Source organism: Manis javanica, chromosome 4, assembly GCF_040802235.1.
Source record: "Manis javanica isolate MJ-LG chromosome 4, MJ_LKY, whole genome shotgun sequence".
Lineage (NCBI taxonomy): Eukaryota > Metazoa > Chordata > Mammalia > Pholidota > Manidae > Manis > Manis javanica.
The window spans coordinates 30,811,282-30,825,675 of record NC_133159.1 but is presented as its reverse complement, the minus strand read 5'-3'; the positions used below and the strand labels follow the sequence as shown (position 1 = coordinate 30,825,675).

General features: G+C 37.0%; 1 protein-coding gene across 1 annotated transcript in view; it reads right to left on the bottom strand.

Moving 5' to 3' along the window:
* The window catches only part of RLF (RLF zinc finger), a 74,799-nt gene extending 60,625 nt beyond the window's left edge, over nucleotides 1-14,174 (bottom strand). Inside the window, exon 1 of the mRNA XM_017672203.2 lies at nucleotides 13,903-14,174. Coding sequence (XP_017527692.2) covers nucleotides 13,903-14,139 — 237 coding nt within the window. The 5' untranslated portion in view covers nucleotides 14,140-14,174. The remainder of the gene's footprint in view (nucleotides 1-13,902) is intronic.
* Between the last annotated feature and the right edge of the window lie 220 nt (nucleotides 14,175-14,394).

The following is a 14,394-nucleotide window of genomic DNA, read 5'->3' as shown; positions in this document are numbered from 1 at the left end:
CTCCCCACTTTTATTCAACAAAGTACTGGAGGTTCTAGACACGGCAATCAGACAACACAAAGGAATAAAAGGCGTCCAAATTGGCAAGGAAGAAGTTTAACTGTCCCTGTTTGCAGATAACATGATATTGTACATAAAAAAAACCCTTAAGAATCCACTACAAAACTACTAGAACTAATACCTGAACTCAGCAAAGTTGCAGGATACAAAATTAAAACACAGAAATCTGTTGCATTTCTATACACAAACGATGAACTAGCAGAAAGTGAAATCAGGAAAACAATTCAATTCACAACTGCATCAAAAAGAATAAAATACCTACGAATAAACTTAACCAAGGAAGTGAAAGACCTATAGTGTGAAAACTACAAGACACTCTCATGAGAGAAATGAAAGAAGATACCAATAAATGGAAACACATCCTGTGCTCATGGATAGGAAGAATTAATTGCCAAATGGCCATCCTGCCTAAAGCAATCTACAGATTCAATACAATCCCTATCAAAATACCAACAGCATTCTTCAACAAACTAGAGAAAGTAGTTCTAAAACTCATACGGAACCACAAAAGTTCTCAAATAGCCAAAGCAATCCTGAGAAGGAAATAAAGCAGTGGGGATTATACTCCCCGACTTCAAGCTCTACTACAAAGCCACAATAATTAGGACAATTTGGTACTGGCACAAGAACAAATTCATAGACCAATGGAACAGACTAGAGAGTCCACATATAAACCCAAGCATATATGGTCAATTAATATATGACAAAGGAGCTATGGATATACAATGGGGAAATGACAGCCTCTTTAACAGTTGGTGTTGGCAAAACTGGACAGCTACATGTAAGAGAATGAAACTGGATTATTGTCTAACCTCAAACACAAAAGTAAACTTAAAATGGATCAAAGATCTGATCATAGAAGAAAACAAAGGCAAAAATCTCTTGAATATAAACATGAGCAACTTTTTCCTGAATGCATCTCCTCGGGCAAGGGGAACAAAATAAAAAATGAACAAATGGGACTACATCATGCTAAAGAGCTTCTGTACAGCAAAGGACATCATCAGCAGAACAAAAAGGCATCCTACAGTATGGGAGAATATATTTGTAAATGACATATCCAACAAGGGGTTAGCATCCAAAATATATAAAGAACTCACACGCCTCAACACCCAAAGAGCAAATAACCCAATTAAAAAATGGGCAGAGGAGCTAAACAGAAAGAAGAGATTCAGATGGCCAATAGACACATGAAAAGATGCTCCACATCACTAATTATCAGGGAAATGCATATTAAAACCACAATGAGGTATCACCTCACACGAGTTAGGATGGCCAACACAGAAAAGAGTTCCTACAACAAATGCTGGCGAGGATGTGGAAAAAGGGGGACCCTCCTACATTGTTGGTGGGAATGTAAACTAGTTCAACCATTGTGGAAAGCAGTATGGAGGTTCCTCAAAAACTCAAAATAGAAATACCATTTGACCCAGGAATTTCACTCCTAGGAATTTACCCTAAGAATGCAGGATTCCAGTTTCAAAAAGACATATGCACCCCTACGTTTATCGCAGCACTATTTACAATAGCTAAGACATGGAAGCAACCTAAGTGTCCAACAGTAGATGAATGGATAAAGAAGATGCGGTACATATACACAACAGAATATTATTCAGCCATAAGAAGAAAATAAATCCTACCATTTGCAACAATATGGACGGAGCTAGAGGGTATTATGATCAGTGAAATAAGCCAGGCAGAGAAAGACAAGTACCAAATGATTTCACTCATCTGTGGAGCAGAAGAACAAGGCAAAAACTGAAGGAACAAAACAGCAGCAGACTCACAGAACCCAAGAATGGACTAACAGTTGTCAAAGGGAAAGGGACTGGGGAGGATGGGTGGGAAGGGAGGGATAAGGGGAATAAGGGGCATTACGATTAGCATGCATAACATAGGTGACAGAGCACAGAGAAGACAAATAGTGACTCAATAGCATCTTATTATGCTGATGGATAGTGACTGTAATGGGGTTTGTAGTGGGGACTTGAGAATGGGGGGAATCTAGTAACCAGTGTTGCTCATGTGATTGTATATTAATGATAACAAGAGAAAAAAAGAGAAAGAAAATGAGAATCCTCTCTGGACAAAGATAACAAGATAGGCATAAAAAAAACAGAGAGGCGGGACCTCTGTGAAGAGTATCCCCCACACCCAAAACAAGGGAGTAAAACAAGAAAAAGACACTAGGTCCAGGAATCAGAGGATCTAACAGGGCAGAAACAAAGGAGGTACTGAAGCAAGTGCTGATGAAATGAAAATTAATTTACAAGGGTAACATGTAAGTAACAAACTGTATAAACACACAAGCAACATAATGCAAATGTCCCACCAATTTTTCAGAAAGGCAACATACAATAACTTTAATAACAAGTCTTTCAAAACATTTTCTATACCTCATGCTTTATAAAATAGGATAAGTTTTTTTAACAACAGATCTTAGACATCCTTTCAAAGCAGTACATATAGCACTACCTTTCTGCTTGTTAAAATTTCATTTGAAAAAATACTCAAATACATTAGTACTATTCACACATCATCCCACTACTTTGTAATTTGTATGCAATAAACAAGTGAAAAATCACACCTGTACTCCATTTAATTCCACTCCAACACCTGACCCCCAAACTACCCCTAGGAACAATTTGGTATATATGCCTTACACACATTAACAAAAATTTCTGATTTTTTGTAATAATCTCCTATGCTCAAATGTTTTATGGCTGTAGAACATTCAAAGAGTACTTATTTTTGGCATTTCCAAACCTAATGTGTCTTTTAGAAGCCTGCAACCAGTCTAAGACGATTCCTGGCACCTCTGGACTCCCTTAAATTAGTAGGTTCTTCCCTTCTTAATCACACACTTGCTTCAAATTTTTGTTTGGCAATAAACACCAATGAAGCTGATTATAGAAAAGTGACATGGGAAATCATTTCTTTATAATCTATATCAATGGAAAGCAGCAATATGTTTCTTATTCAAAACCATTTACATAAGACCTCAAAACTATTATGCAGTAGTTAAAAAACGGAAATTGTTTTACTTATGCTCCTCTTATCTAAGGTCAAACTAATTGGAAGGTGAATAAACACACATGATCATCAAACCCTGACTACTGCTCTACTGTATCAATAAGCAAAATGTAATAGGAAAACCTGTTTATGTTCTTCACTAGACAACAAACTCACAGAAGGCAAGAACCACATATGTTTTTCTTCATCACTGTAGACCAGAACCTAGCATACTGAGTGGCACACAGCAGCCACTCTGTAGTTACTTGCTTTTGATGCTTTGACCTATTATTAAAAGATCTGCTAGCTTATTTTTGAAGTTTGATTAAGAAAGTTTTTCAGGTATGTACCTTTGATTAGAGTGAAACATACTAAAACAAGTTCAACTAAAAAGCAGATTTGATTCCAAATTCTCATTGCTTTTTTTCAACCCTGCAGAGAAAAACAGCAGGCTGCACACACTGCACTTGAGGGAATTTTTGAAAGGAAATGCTGAGATCATATTTTTTAGAAGGGTGCTCACATCAGATTACAGTGATACACTAGTCATGAATTTCATTGGTGGTAAATAGAAATGTCAAAGCTCAGAACTTTATTAATGTTATTGCCTATCTGCTCCTCAACTAATATCTGAGACTGAGAAGGAGTCTCCCCCTTAAAAGTTTACACTGGAAAGAGAATGGCCTAGATAACCTCTGAAGTTCTTCCCCCAAACAAAAGATTCTGCAATTTTATGAAAATAGGGCCACCTCTTATTAAGGGACTCAACTCCAATATGTTACAAATTCAAACTGCTTCTGATAGATGCATATTTCAATAAAATGCAATTCATAATTTAAATGCCAAACAATAAACCAAGTTAAAGCCAATAGCCAAATGAATAAAAAAATGTTATATAGAATGATTTATTGGTTGCAACAGGTCAAATCCATTATATCCACTATAAACCCCAAGGGTATCCATACTGCTTCGGTGTAATAAAATTCACTGTAAATTTATACTTCAGTCTTTAAAGCTCATCAGAGCCTCTCTAAATCTAAAACTATGCTAGCAAATGTCTATAAACATCTAGGAAACCTTTTTTCTTTCAATGTGCTGTACATTAGCAGGAAAATGGAGGAGAGCTGCTACACGAAATACTTCTTTAAAACAATGTTCAGGATAGAAAGGAAATAAATAAATTGACACACTGGGTTGGCTACAAAAGCTATGTTCAAAGCAGTGTTACACTGTCTCATCTGATTGTCACAACCACCTATGGGATAGCTTTTTGTTGCCCTCAATTTAATAGACAAAAATATAGATCCAAGGCAAGGTTTAAGATCACAAAAATGTCAGAATGAGGATTTAAAGTGAGATCTAACTTCAAATCTACTTTGTATTGTCCATTTCATAAGGCAATAAAACATAAGACTGACCAAATGTGATATTTTATCCACATTTACTGTTAGAACTTTATGAAATAATTTGCTCTAGATTTAACATTTTCATTTACCAAGTGCTTTAAACACTGAAATCAAGATTTCACTACGAAGGAAAAAGCCAGGTAAGGATAGTAAGCATAATAATTAATGTAAACAAATAATTTCAGTTCATATTAGTAGAATGGTTTCCACTGGGATGGGGATTTACCCTAGAGAGGTAAATGATAACCCATCATGGGGCAGAAAAATAATATTAATACTTTTACTTTAAAGGGTTTTCAAAAATCTCATTCTGTTTATATTTTTGTTTGCTTATAATTTACATATCAGTACTGCATAAATAAAACATTCAATGTTTATTCCAATTAAAATGCACAAGACAAATGTTTACAGATGACTTAGATAATAGTCCTTAGCAGGCGTTTTTCAACAGAATTATACAATTTTGGAGGAGAAGCAAACCTTAAAAAACATCTCACTTAAGCATCAATTTGTGGCCCCAAATAAACTGATTTGGCCCAAGGTTGTATACCCATCAGCGGCACTTTACTTGAAACATATAAAGATAACAATGTAAGAAAAAGTTAGCTAATGGAAAGCACTGGGATCTTTCCAGTTATGCAGCTATGACTTAGTATTCCCAGAGTCTTACAGCATTGATACATAAAAGATCAGTAAAAGTTTGTTGGAAATTAACACACTGACAAGTCTCTCTCAGCAACAATCACTAAATGTATCATACATTCCAGTGGCTACAGATTAGACTGCAACTAACTATGGTTACTTAGAACCTCAAGAAGCATGGAATCTTAAGATGACATGGTCATCCTTGATGAATAGACAAGATCAAATTTTAATGACTTTCAACTAATAACATTTTAAAATACAGGTGGTTTGTAAAAAGAAGGTAAAGACAACTTTACAGGAGAATAATGAAAATATCTAAGACACATGAAAAAATATGCACATTTTGTTAAAATGCAATTTAACATAATGGTATGATAGTAATTATTTGTCTCTATCAGACTGGCAAATATTAAAAAGTTTAATAACAGCAGAGTTGGCAAGGATATGGTGAAAGGAACTCAAAAACACTGTTGGTGGAAATACATATTCAACTTTTTATAGGCCAGTAGCCATCAAAATTTTAAATAAACATTCTCTTTAAATCCAGTAATTTCAATTTCAGGAATTTATGCTATAGACACAAATAACCAATGCTTAATGTTTAAGGATGTTCATTGAAACATTATTTATGATAACAAAAAAAGAACACAAATGTTTTAATTATGGTATATGTTCAACATGCAGTGATATAGAAATTGTCCTCAATATATTAAATTAAAATGTAAACTGCAGAAGAGTGTGTATTTGAGTTTTAAGGAATACACAAGAGACTGTCACTCCTCTGCGGAGTGACTGAAGGGACTGAGAGTAGAAGGGGACTTTCACTTTTCCCTTAAAGTTTCTGTAGCATTATATATTTTGCCTTCAGCATTGCTTTTTATAGTTGGAAATTTTTTTTTAGTTAGAAGTGTTCAAGGTTTTGCTACCTGCATAATTTTAAATCAATGCAGTTTTTAACAGAATACTATGCAGTTACTTTTTAATGTAGTAAATGCACGTATTCCACATGAAAAGATGTTTACAATATATTAAGTGAAATAAGCAAATTTTATTATATAAGCTTGACACTATTTTTCTAAAAATAATACATGTATATGCACATATCATAAAGAAAAATTCTACAGTGTATATTCCCAAACTATTAACCTAGAAAAAAACAGTATTGTGGATAATGGGGTGTGTAACATTTTTCATCTTTGCTCGCTCTTCTTTTACATTATTCTAATTTTTTATAATTACAGAGTATTCATGAATTGCTTGGACAATTAAGCATTTTAATATTTATATATACACACACATTTTTTTCCCCAAAACTCAGAATAATATACCAAGTTATTAACAGTGAGATTACATGGTACTTTCACTTTCTGCTTTATGCATTTAATCTTAAACTTTCAGAGTGAACATGTATTAGTTTGGAGTCACAACAAACGAAAAAATATATACACTTAGTCTCACTGCCTTAAGATACTTATATATGTAAAACACACATATATGTATACGAAAAAAGCAAATTAAAGAAAATGAAATCACACATAAAAATATTCCTGTTTTATACAACCATACATCATATAGTTCAATTCATTCTATCACATCTGGTAATAATTCATATTAAATGCCCATATTTATAAGTCATTACTGTGCTGGCTAATGTGACACACTCAGGTTACTTCCTTGGGAATAAAAAAACTGAAATCAAGACTATTAACTGCAATTACACTCCCCAAAAAGGACAAGAAACACACTCAAAAACCACATTAGAGAATTCAGACACAAAACAAAAGTGAGGAGGAATACACAATACATTAGTAGTCCCCAAGCCAGCTATGTTGAAGATCTAGGTAAAACTAAGTAAATAAGCTTGAACTCAAGATAGATCTGAAATATAATTCATTTTCAACTTCCAAAAAATTACAATACATTGAAGTATTTTTCATATAGGACAGTAAGTATAATTTAAAACCTTCAAAAACTCTGGAGAGATTTTTTTTGCTAAAAAGCTCACAGTCATGTTTTAGGCTGAAACTAGAGAGTCAAAACTCAGTGCTTAATATATAAAAGATGCTTAATAAATTAAATAGTCTCTTAATTTTCACCTAATGGTTTTTATGTTAGCTTTAGGTCAGCAAAGAAAGTTTTAGGGATCTATATTTAATACCATCTTGCTCAATCCCTTAATCTACTTTTGGGTTTTCCAGTATGGTGTCATTCATAGCCAAAATAAATGCTCCAATGCTAAGCAAACATACAGCAAGAACTCTTCACTGTAGTGTTTTGTTTTATTATAATGAAAGAAAAGCATGTGATGTGGGGTCTAAGATCTGGTTTAGAACATGGCAAAACGTTATGCTTTGGACCTGCTAAGTATGGAAATGCTGCACAACACTTAACTGTCTGTCTAGGAGACTCACAATGTATCTTAACATATAAATGACACACTAAAAAACATTTATCCCAACTTATATGAACAAAGGATCCTTATTTCAAAAAGTACTTACTATAGTAAGTAAAGTATAAGAAGTACTTTTATAGTTAGGTACTATAGTTCTCACACAAGTACTATATATATATATATATATATATATATATATATATATATATATATATATATATATATATATATCTTGTGCACAAACAGTTCAGGAAATTCTAATATAGAAAAGAGAACATGCGCTCTGGAGTTTAAGACTTTGCCACAGTTTGCTAACTGTGTGACCCTGGGAAAGTTACTTCATTTCCCTGAGTCTTAACTTTCTATCTGTAAAATAAAAGCACCACCACCTACCCAAGAGTTTGGCACATAAGATGCTTAGTAAATTAAAGAGTCTCTTAATTTTCACTTAATAGTTTTAGGTAGGCTTTATGTCAGCAATGAAAGTTTTAGGGATCTATTTTTAATACCTTCTTGTTCAATCCTTTAATCTACGTTTGGGTTTTCCAATATGGTGTCAATCATATCCAAAATAAATGCTTCAATGCTAAGCAAAGCTTGTTGAAAGTCATTAAATATTTGCGGAATATAAGTAACCATGGAAAATTCTTCGAAAATGTATAATTAAAATGAGGTTCTACTCTTAGGTAATCAAGACACAAAGAACTATAAGACCTGATCTCTGCTGGGAAGCAGTATAAACTGGTTGACAAAAAAGGTCTCTATTTCTTGATACAGACAGGTAAGAGTTGCTTGTTACCCTCAAGATGCCTGTCAGGGATTTAAGGAAGAGTGGGGATAAAAGATCAAATATTGATTGAGTACTCATTTTGTGTCAGGGACTGCTCTAGGCACTTGGTAAACAAGAGTCAACACCCTCATGCCGCTTACACTCCAGGTGGGGAGAAGACAAATGGACATATCAAATAGTAGTCAGTGATTTAAAGAAATATTAAGCAGTAGTAAGGAGTTGGAAGAAGATGAGAAACTGCTGTTTTAGGTAAGAGTTAAGGAAGGCCTCTGGGAGAGGAGAAAGGTATCTAAACTGAATGAAAACAAAGCACATTTTAGTTTATCAATGCCTCTGCAGTCTTGAAATAAGTGGTGCATTCTATTTATATTTTTTATTAACATTGGCAAGAAAAGCATGATCCACAGGTAGACACAGAAATCACTAGAAGCCACAATACACACAAGATTAAGTTGTACAAGAGTAAATGACAGCACCCAAAGTTCCCACTGCCTCACAGCTATATTTATGTTTTGACCACATGCACTGGAAAACTAGCTTTTGCTATTATAACTCCCTGTCATCCAGTTTCTATTTAGACATCTCCCAAGAGAAGGCAGCACAAGAAATGCTAATGCATTAAAAATTCGTTAAAATAAATGAAAGAGGTAAAACTCAAGAGTCTTTACAGCCTCCAACTGATCCTCCCCACCGCAACATCTTCAAACTGCTAACTCTTCCTCAATACTATACTGCCTTCCATTTTCTCCCTTCATCAACACTACCCCTTATCCCACGCACATAAATGTGTACACTATTATACGAATGTAAGCTAAGTTGATGTTTCCAAGAAATGACCAAAATCTCCAAACCTGTTCCTTTGTAATTTCTTATGGTACATTGCTTTTTAACATACTAGATTTTACATTTACAAAAGTGTTCCTTTTGAAATATTCATCTCTTGAGTATATGTATCATGAAGCCCCGACAATGTAATTCATTCAACAAATTAGCTTTGTGTCCCATTCACTGTATTAATTACTAGGTACCACATATACAAAAGAGGCTAAACAAGACCCCTTCTCATTGGCATACAAGTCAATACAAGAGACAAACATGGAAACACATATCCAGGCACCATCCAGTACAACATGCAACTCGAGTATACCAAGTGAAAGAATCACCTCATTCTGTCTGCTGAAATTAGAAAGCACTTCTGAAAGACTTAATATTTTTAACCAGGTCAAAGGATGAATAGACAGATAGGGAAGGGAGGACCTTGGGGTTAATCAGGCATACTAAGAGATGGACTGTAGTGAAGGTGGACCAAAAAAAAAAAAGAGAGAAAGAGAGAGAGAAACTGGATAAGTGAGGCCTGGGGGGCTGGAGGCATCAGATTATAAAAGGCTTTGTATGCCTGGCTATTAAGTCAATTTTTTCTTGCCTTTGGGGCAAGAAACCACTGAAGAATTTTAGGGAATAAAGTAACTGACAGGATGTATTTATAATTTAGGAAGAACACAAAATGGACCCTAGATAAAGCAAGTCTGAAGGCAAAGGAGATTAGGGAAAAGGTTATTGCAAAAGGACAGTAGGAAGCCTGAACTCAAACAGTGACAGCAAGAAAAACAGGAGTTAAAACCGCAGGTATTTACAAAGTGTCAAAAGAACACAATTTAACTAAGAGGACATCTATCTAGTGAAATCAGAGAAAGATTCACAAAGGAGGTGACATTTGCACTGGGCCCTAAAGAAGGAAAATTTGCTACACAGAAAATGAGAGAGGAGAATAGAATAGCACCGTGAAAGGGAAAGACATAAGAATGCTTGACTTGAGATCTTGTTCAAGTAGTGATTCTATCTTTTTGGAAACTAGTTGGTAAATATTTACTTACAGCCTAATATGTATCTTGTATCTTGAAAAATCAAATGAAAATTAAGATCACCTTTCACAAGAAATGCACTTGGAAATTCACAGGTAAAATTTTAATCATAGGAGTAACAGATCACACTTTGGCCCATAGACTCCAAGTAAAGAAGCCCTGAATAAGGAAGTGTAGAGCTGGGGTAAGAGCTGAAAAGTAAGCTGAAGCAAGGCTATGAAATTTTTTATTGCAAGGCTAAGAAATGAGGATAACAGACAATTTTGGGGGCACTGTTTTTTCAGAAATTGTCTATTTAGTCCACACAACGATGTATTTACAAAGAGAACAGTAACTACGATTATTACATTTGCAAATGAGAAAACTAAGGCTTAAGAAATAACATGCCCAAGGTCACACAGCTGGGTTAAATGCTAAAGGCAGTATGCCTATCTGACTTAGACCATTTGGACTCAATCATTAAACCAGTAAAAACTGAAATATATACAGTACTTACCCATTTTAATACTTAAAAGTCTACAACGTCACTGTTAGTCTAGAACCTAAAAGTGTCTCCTATAAACGAGGTTTACCCATAAAATTACTTTGCCCAGTAGTCTCAAAGTATAATCATTCACCTAGTAATTTCAAGTTTGTTAATGAAGTCTACTTAAAAAGTCTTCAAAATGTGTGTTACAAACAGAACAGTTGTAAAACTTTAGGAATCATGGTTCCCAAAATACAGCAAAAAATTAATAGTTTATCATCAATTTTTTCAACAAAGAAAGACTGTTTTCTGGAGTTAATCTTATCCACACTGTCTGGCAGACAATGTTTTCAGAAAAGGAACTGAGGGAAAGTTTAAAAAAAAACCACACATCCCATAATTACAGAATACAAATTTTCACTTAATACTGAATACAACCTGATCTAAGTATCATTTCCTTAGTAACTATTACTTCTGAAGTTTCATTTTTATCATCTTCATAAACTTCTGAAAACTGAAAATATGCCCAGAATGAGACAAGCTTCTCTTTCCTTTCATATGTTTGTTTCTTGATTTGGTGAAATTCCAAGGATCAAGCCATTTCTTTTAAGTACTGTAAGACATGGAGAGAATATGGTCCCGCCTGTTGCAGAAGGGAACTACTTGGTACAACCTAAGCCTCTAGGACATTTTTAAACTAAATACCTGATGAAAACACTTCTGTGGCAGTCAAGCATCCCAGAAAACACAGGTCAGGCCTTTATGATGCCACTACCTATCTGTACACATCATGTGCTCCTAGAGGGCAGGTTCCTATCTCTAGTATGTAGTGCAATGTCAGGTGCGCACACACACTTGATGGATGAACAAATCTTATTCTGCCTTGCAAATGTGAAACCAAATTGGGATGGTGTTAGTCAACCAAATTGGGATGGTGAAATTGTTCCTGCCTCATTGTAAACTTAAAATTTTGTTTTCTGTATCTGGTGAGCACCCCTAAGTTGATTCTATCTGGGCTACTAGAAAAAAAATGTGACAAAAATATATGACAAATATTATGAAGAGTTGTACATAAACTTTCTATTCTACTGTTTTTATAAAGCAGTATAAGGAGCTGTGGTCGGAATACAAAATATAATTTCACACAGTCTGCCCAAGGTAGCTAATAAGAGGCAGAGTCACAATTAGCATCCAACTAACTCCCAATCCAATGCGCTTTCTGTTATAACATACCATCACAGAAACAGCTTTTCTTGTTTCATTTATTAAACCAAAAATGTTTGGGGCAAGATTTGGTGGGGGAGGGCTGGGGATGGGGACAAACCTCATAGAAAAGACAAATTACAAAAATACTTTCTTTTTAAAATTCTTCTGTGCCCTCACATCTCAAGGTGTCACCAAGATTCAGGACAATGCATGCACTAGGTCTAAACCAGAATATATATTTGGTCTCCTCAAACAAGCTTCAATTTTAGTGATTGCATCCACTCGTTATCTTTCTGGGAAGATAACCCTCAAGTTTAGAAGACTTACTCAAAACCCACAGTTCTACTGCCCTCCTCCTCACTACTCCTTGCCCAATTAGCTTTCTCTTCCAGGAAGCATTGTTTTCCTTTTTATCTCTACCTTTGGCGCTGAAATGCCCCCCAACATTCATAGGACTCACTTTCACCTTTCTAGTTTAAGGCCTTCCCTAACTACCCAATCCAAAGTGGCCTCTCCCAGTTACTTCTTCTTAAGTATGTATTACAATCTATAGTTAATCTTTTAATTTATTTTTACAAGTTAATTGTCATTCCCATTAGGATGTCCCATGAGAACTCTCCCCTTACCACTGTCTCTATAGCACCTCCTTCTCCATCATTACCAAAACTATATTGGAAATACTTTTATTTCTACCACCCGCTCCCAAATGTAAGCTCATCAAGGGTAAGTGCTAATTCATGTTTCCTCAACACTTGGTAAAGTGCCTGGCACCATCCTGTGTAAAAGTCCGTAAAAGTTTATAGCATAAATGTGTGTAATAGGTACAAGTTACCAGTGAACAAGCAAAGAACAAATACACCTTTAATAATGCGGGCAAATGCTGGAGGCAGTAAACATAAATACTGAGTGATACAATGTATGGAAAAGATTTACGAAGGACAAAATTCCATTCAAAGATATGAGGTACTTCTGACTCAGAAGAGAGAGGAGGGAGAAAAGCAATACAGCAAGTCAATTTTTTATTTTCTTCCGAGCCAAAAGGGCAAATTGTCCCCCAAAATTATAACTTTGGAGCATCGCAATTTATTCAGCACATTCAACTGCTCATTAAGAGTCCAAGTACCAACATACTACAATTATTTTGCATTGTCTTAAGACACACCAGGTAAAGAGCTGAGGGGTGGCTCTGAAACTCGATACCACAAACAGCAGAGGTAAAAATAATAATGACCTGCGTTTTTTACAAAGAAAATCATTGGCGTGATCATGGAGACTAAACGAAACTTGCCAATAAATGTGTAATCATAGGTTAGGACCCACTGTATGCTGTATGGTCGAAATGGTCATACAACTGCCAAGAGCGACCGCACTCTACATCTTTCTCAATCTCTTTTACTCAAAGACCCCATAACGGTTCACCAGACTCTTTCTTGGTAGCGCAATCCTCAAAGGAATACAGAAGAAGCGTAAGAACAGTTTAAATGTTAAAAAAAAAAGAAAAGAAAAGAAAGGAGGAAAAGAAATTTTAACCAACCAACTGGCACTGCAGTCCCTAATCGGAAAACCCTAGACGCCTTTCAAAGCCAACTGTCATATCTTTTAGGCGTCCAGATGACGTTGACTCCAAAGATAAGTCTCTGGCCCTAACACATATGTCCGCATTAGTCAGGAAAACCCAGGTTTTCCAATTTGGAGATCTGCACTCTACTCAAAAAAGGTTCTCCTGGCAGGAACGAGCAATCAATCCCTCAGGAGGCAATGGCGCTCCCAACCACACGGCCAGGGGCCAAGCAACAGCGACAGGGCACGGTCCTTCCCGGGAGCCGCTGACGCCCTCCGGGCTCAGTCTGGCCCATCGCAACCCGCTCTGGCGGTGGCCAAAGTCGGGCACTAACGGAGGAGGGCCAGCGGTGGAGCTTCCGAGCTGGGCCTTCCCGGCCCGGAGGGGCGGTGAGACACGGAGGTGACGCCTTTCAGTCCAGCCCGGGCTGCGGCAACGGATCCAAGGCCTCTTCCCCGGCCTCCCCGCCCCGCCGCCCTAAGCCAGTCAGTCAGCCCCTCACCTGGCAAAAGCTCCGGCAGTAGTTCAAAGATGAGACCTCCGACACCTCCTGCTCCCTCAGCTCTGTCTCCAGCTGCCACAGACACGGTCGCAGTCCCGGGGCTCCCGGCGCCGGAGATGCGGGGCGATGACCCTGAGCCATGGACTCAGTCTCGGTTCCCTCTCCGGCTCCGGCTCCGGCCGGAGCCTCAGCCCCGGCCCCGGTGGCGGTGGCGGCGTCTCCCTTTCCGTCCGCCATCTTCCCACGGCCCAGCAGCGCGTAGGCAACCAAGCCACGTGACTCAACCCCAGCCCCGCCCCCGGTCCGCCGCACGTGATGACGTGCTCCCTAGCGACGCCGGCGCCCAACAGATTCCGTCACTGAAAGTCTGGGTGGAACTCCAGTTGGAGGCCTCCCCAGCAGCCGCCCTGGCAACAGCCTGGCAACTGGCCAGAGGCTCACCTCAGCCATTCCAGACTCTGCAGTCTTGGGGTCACCAAGCCGGACATAACT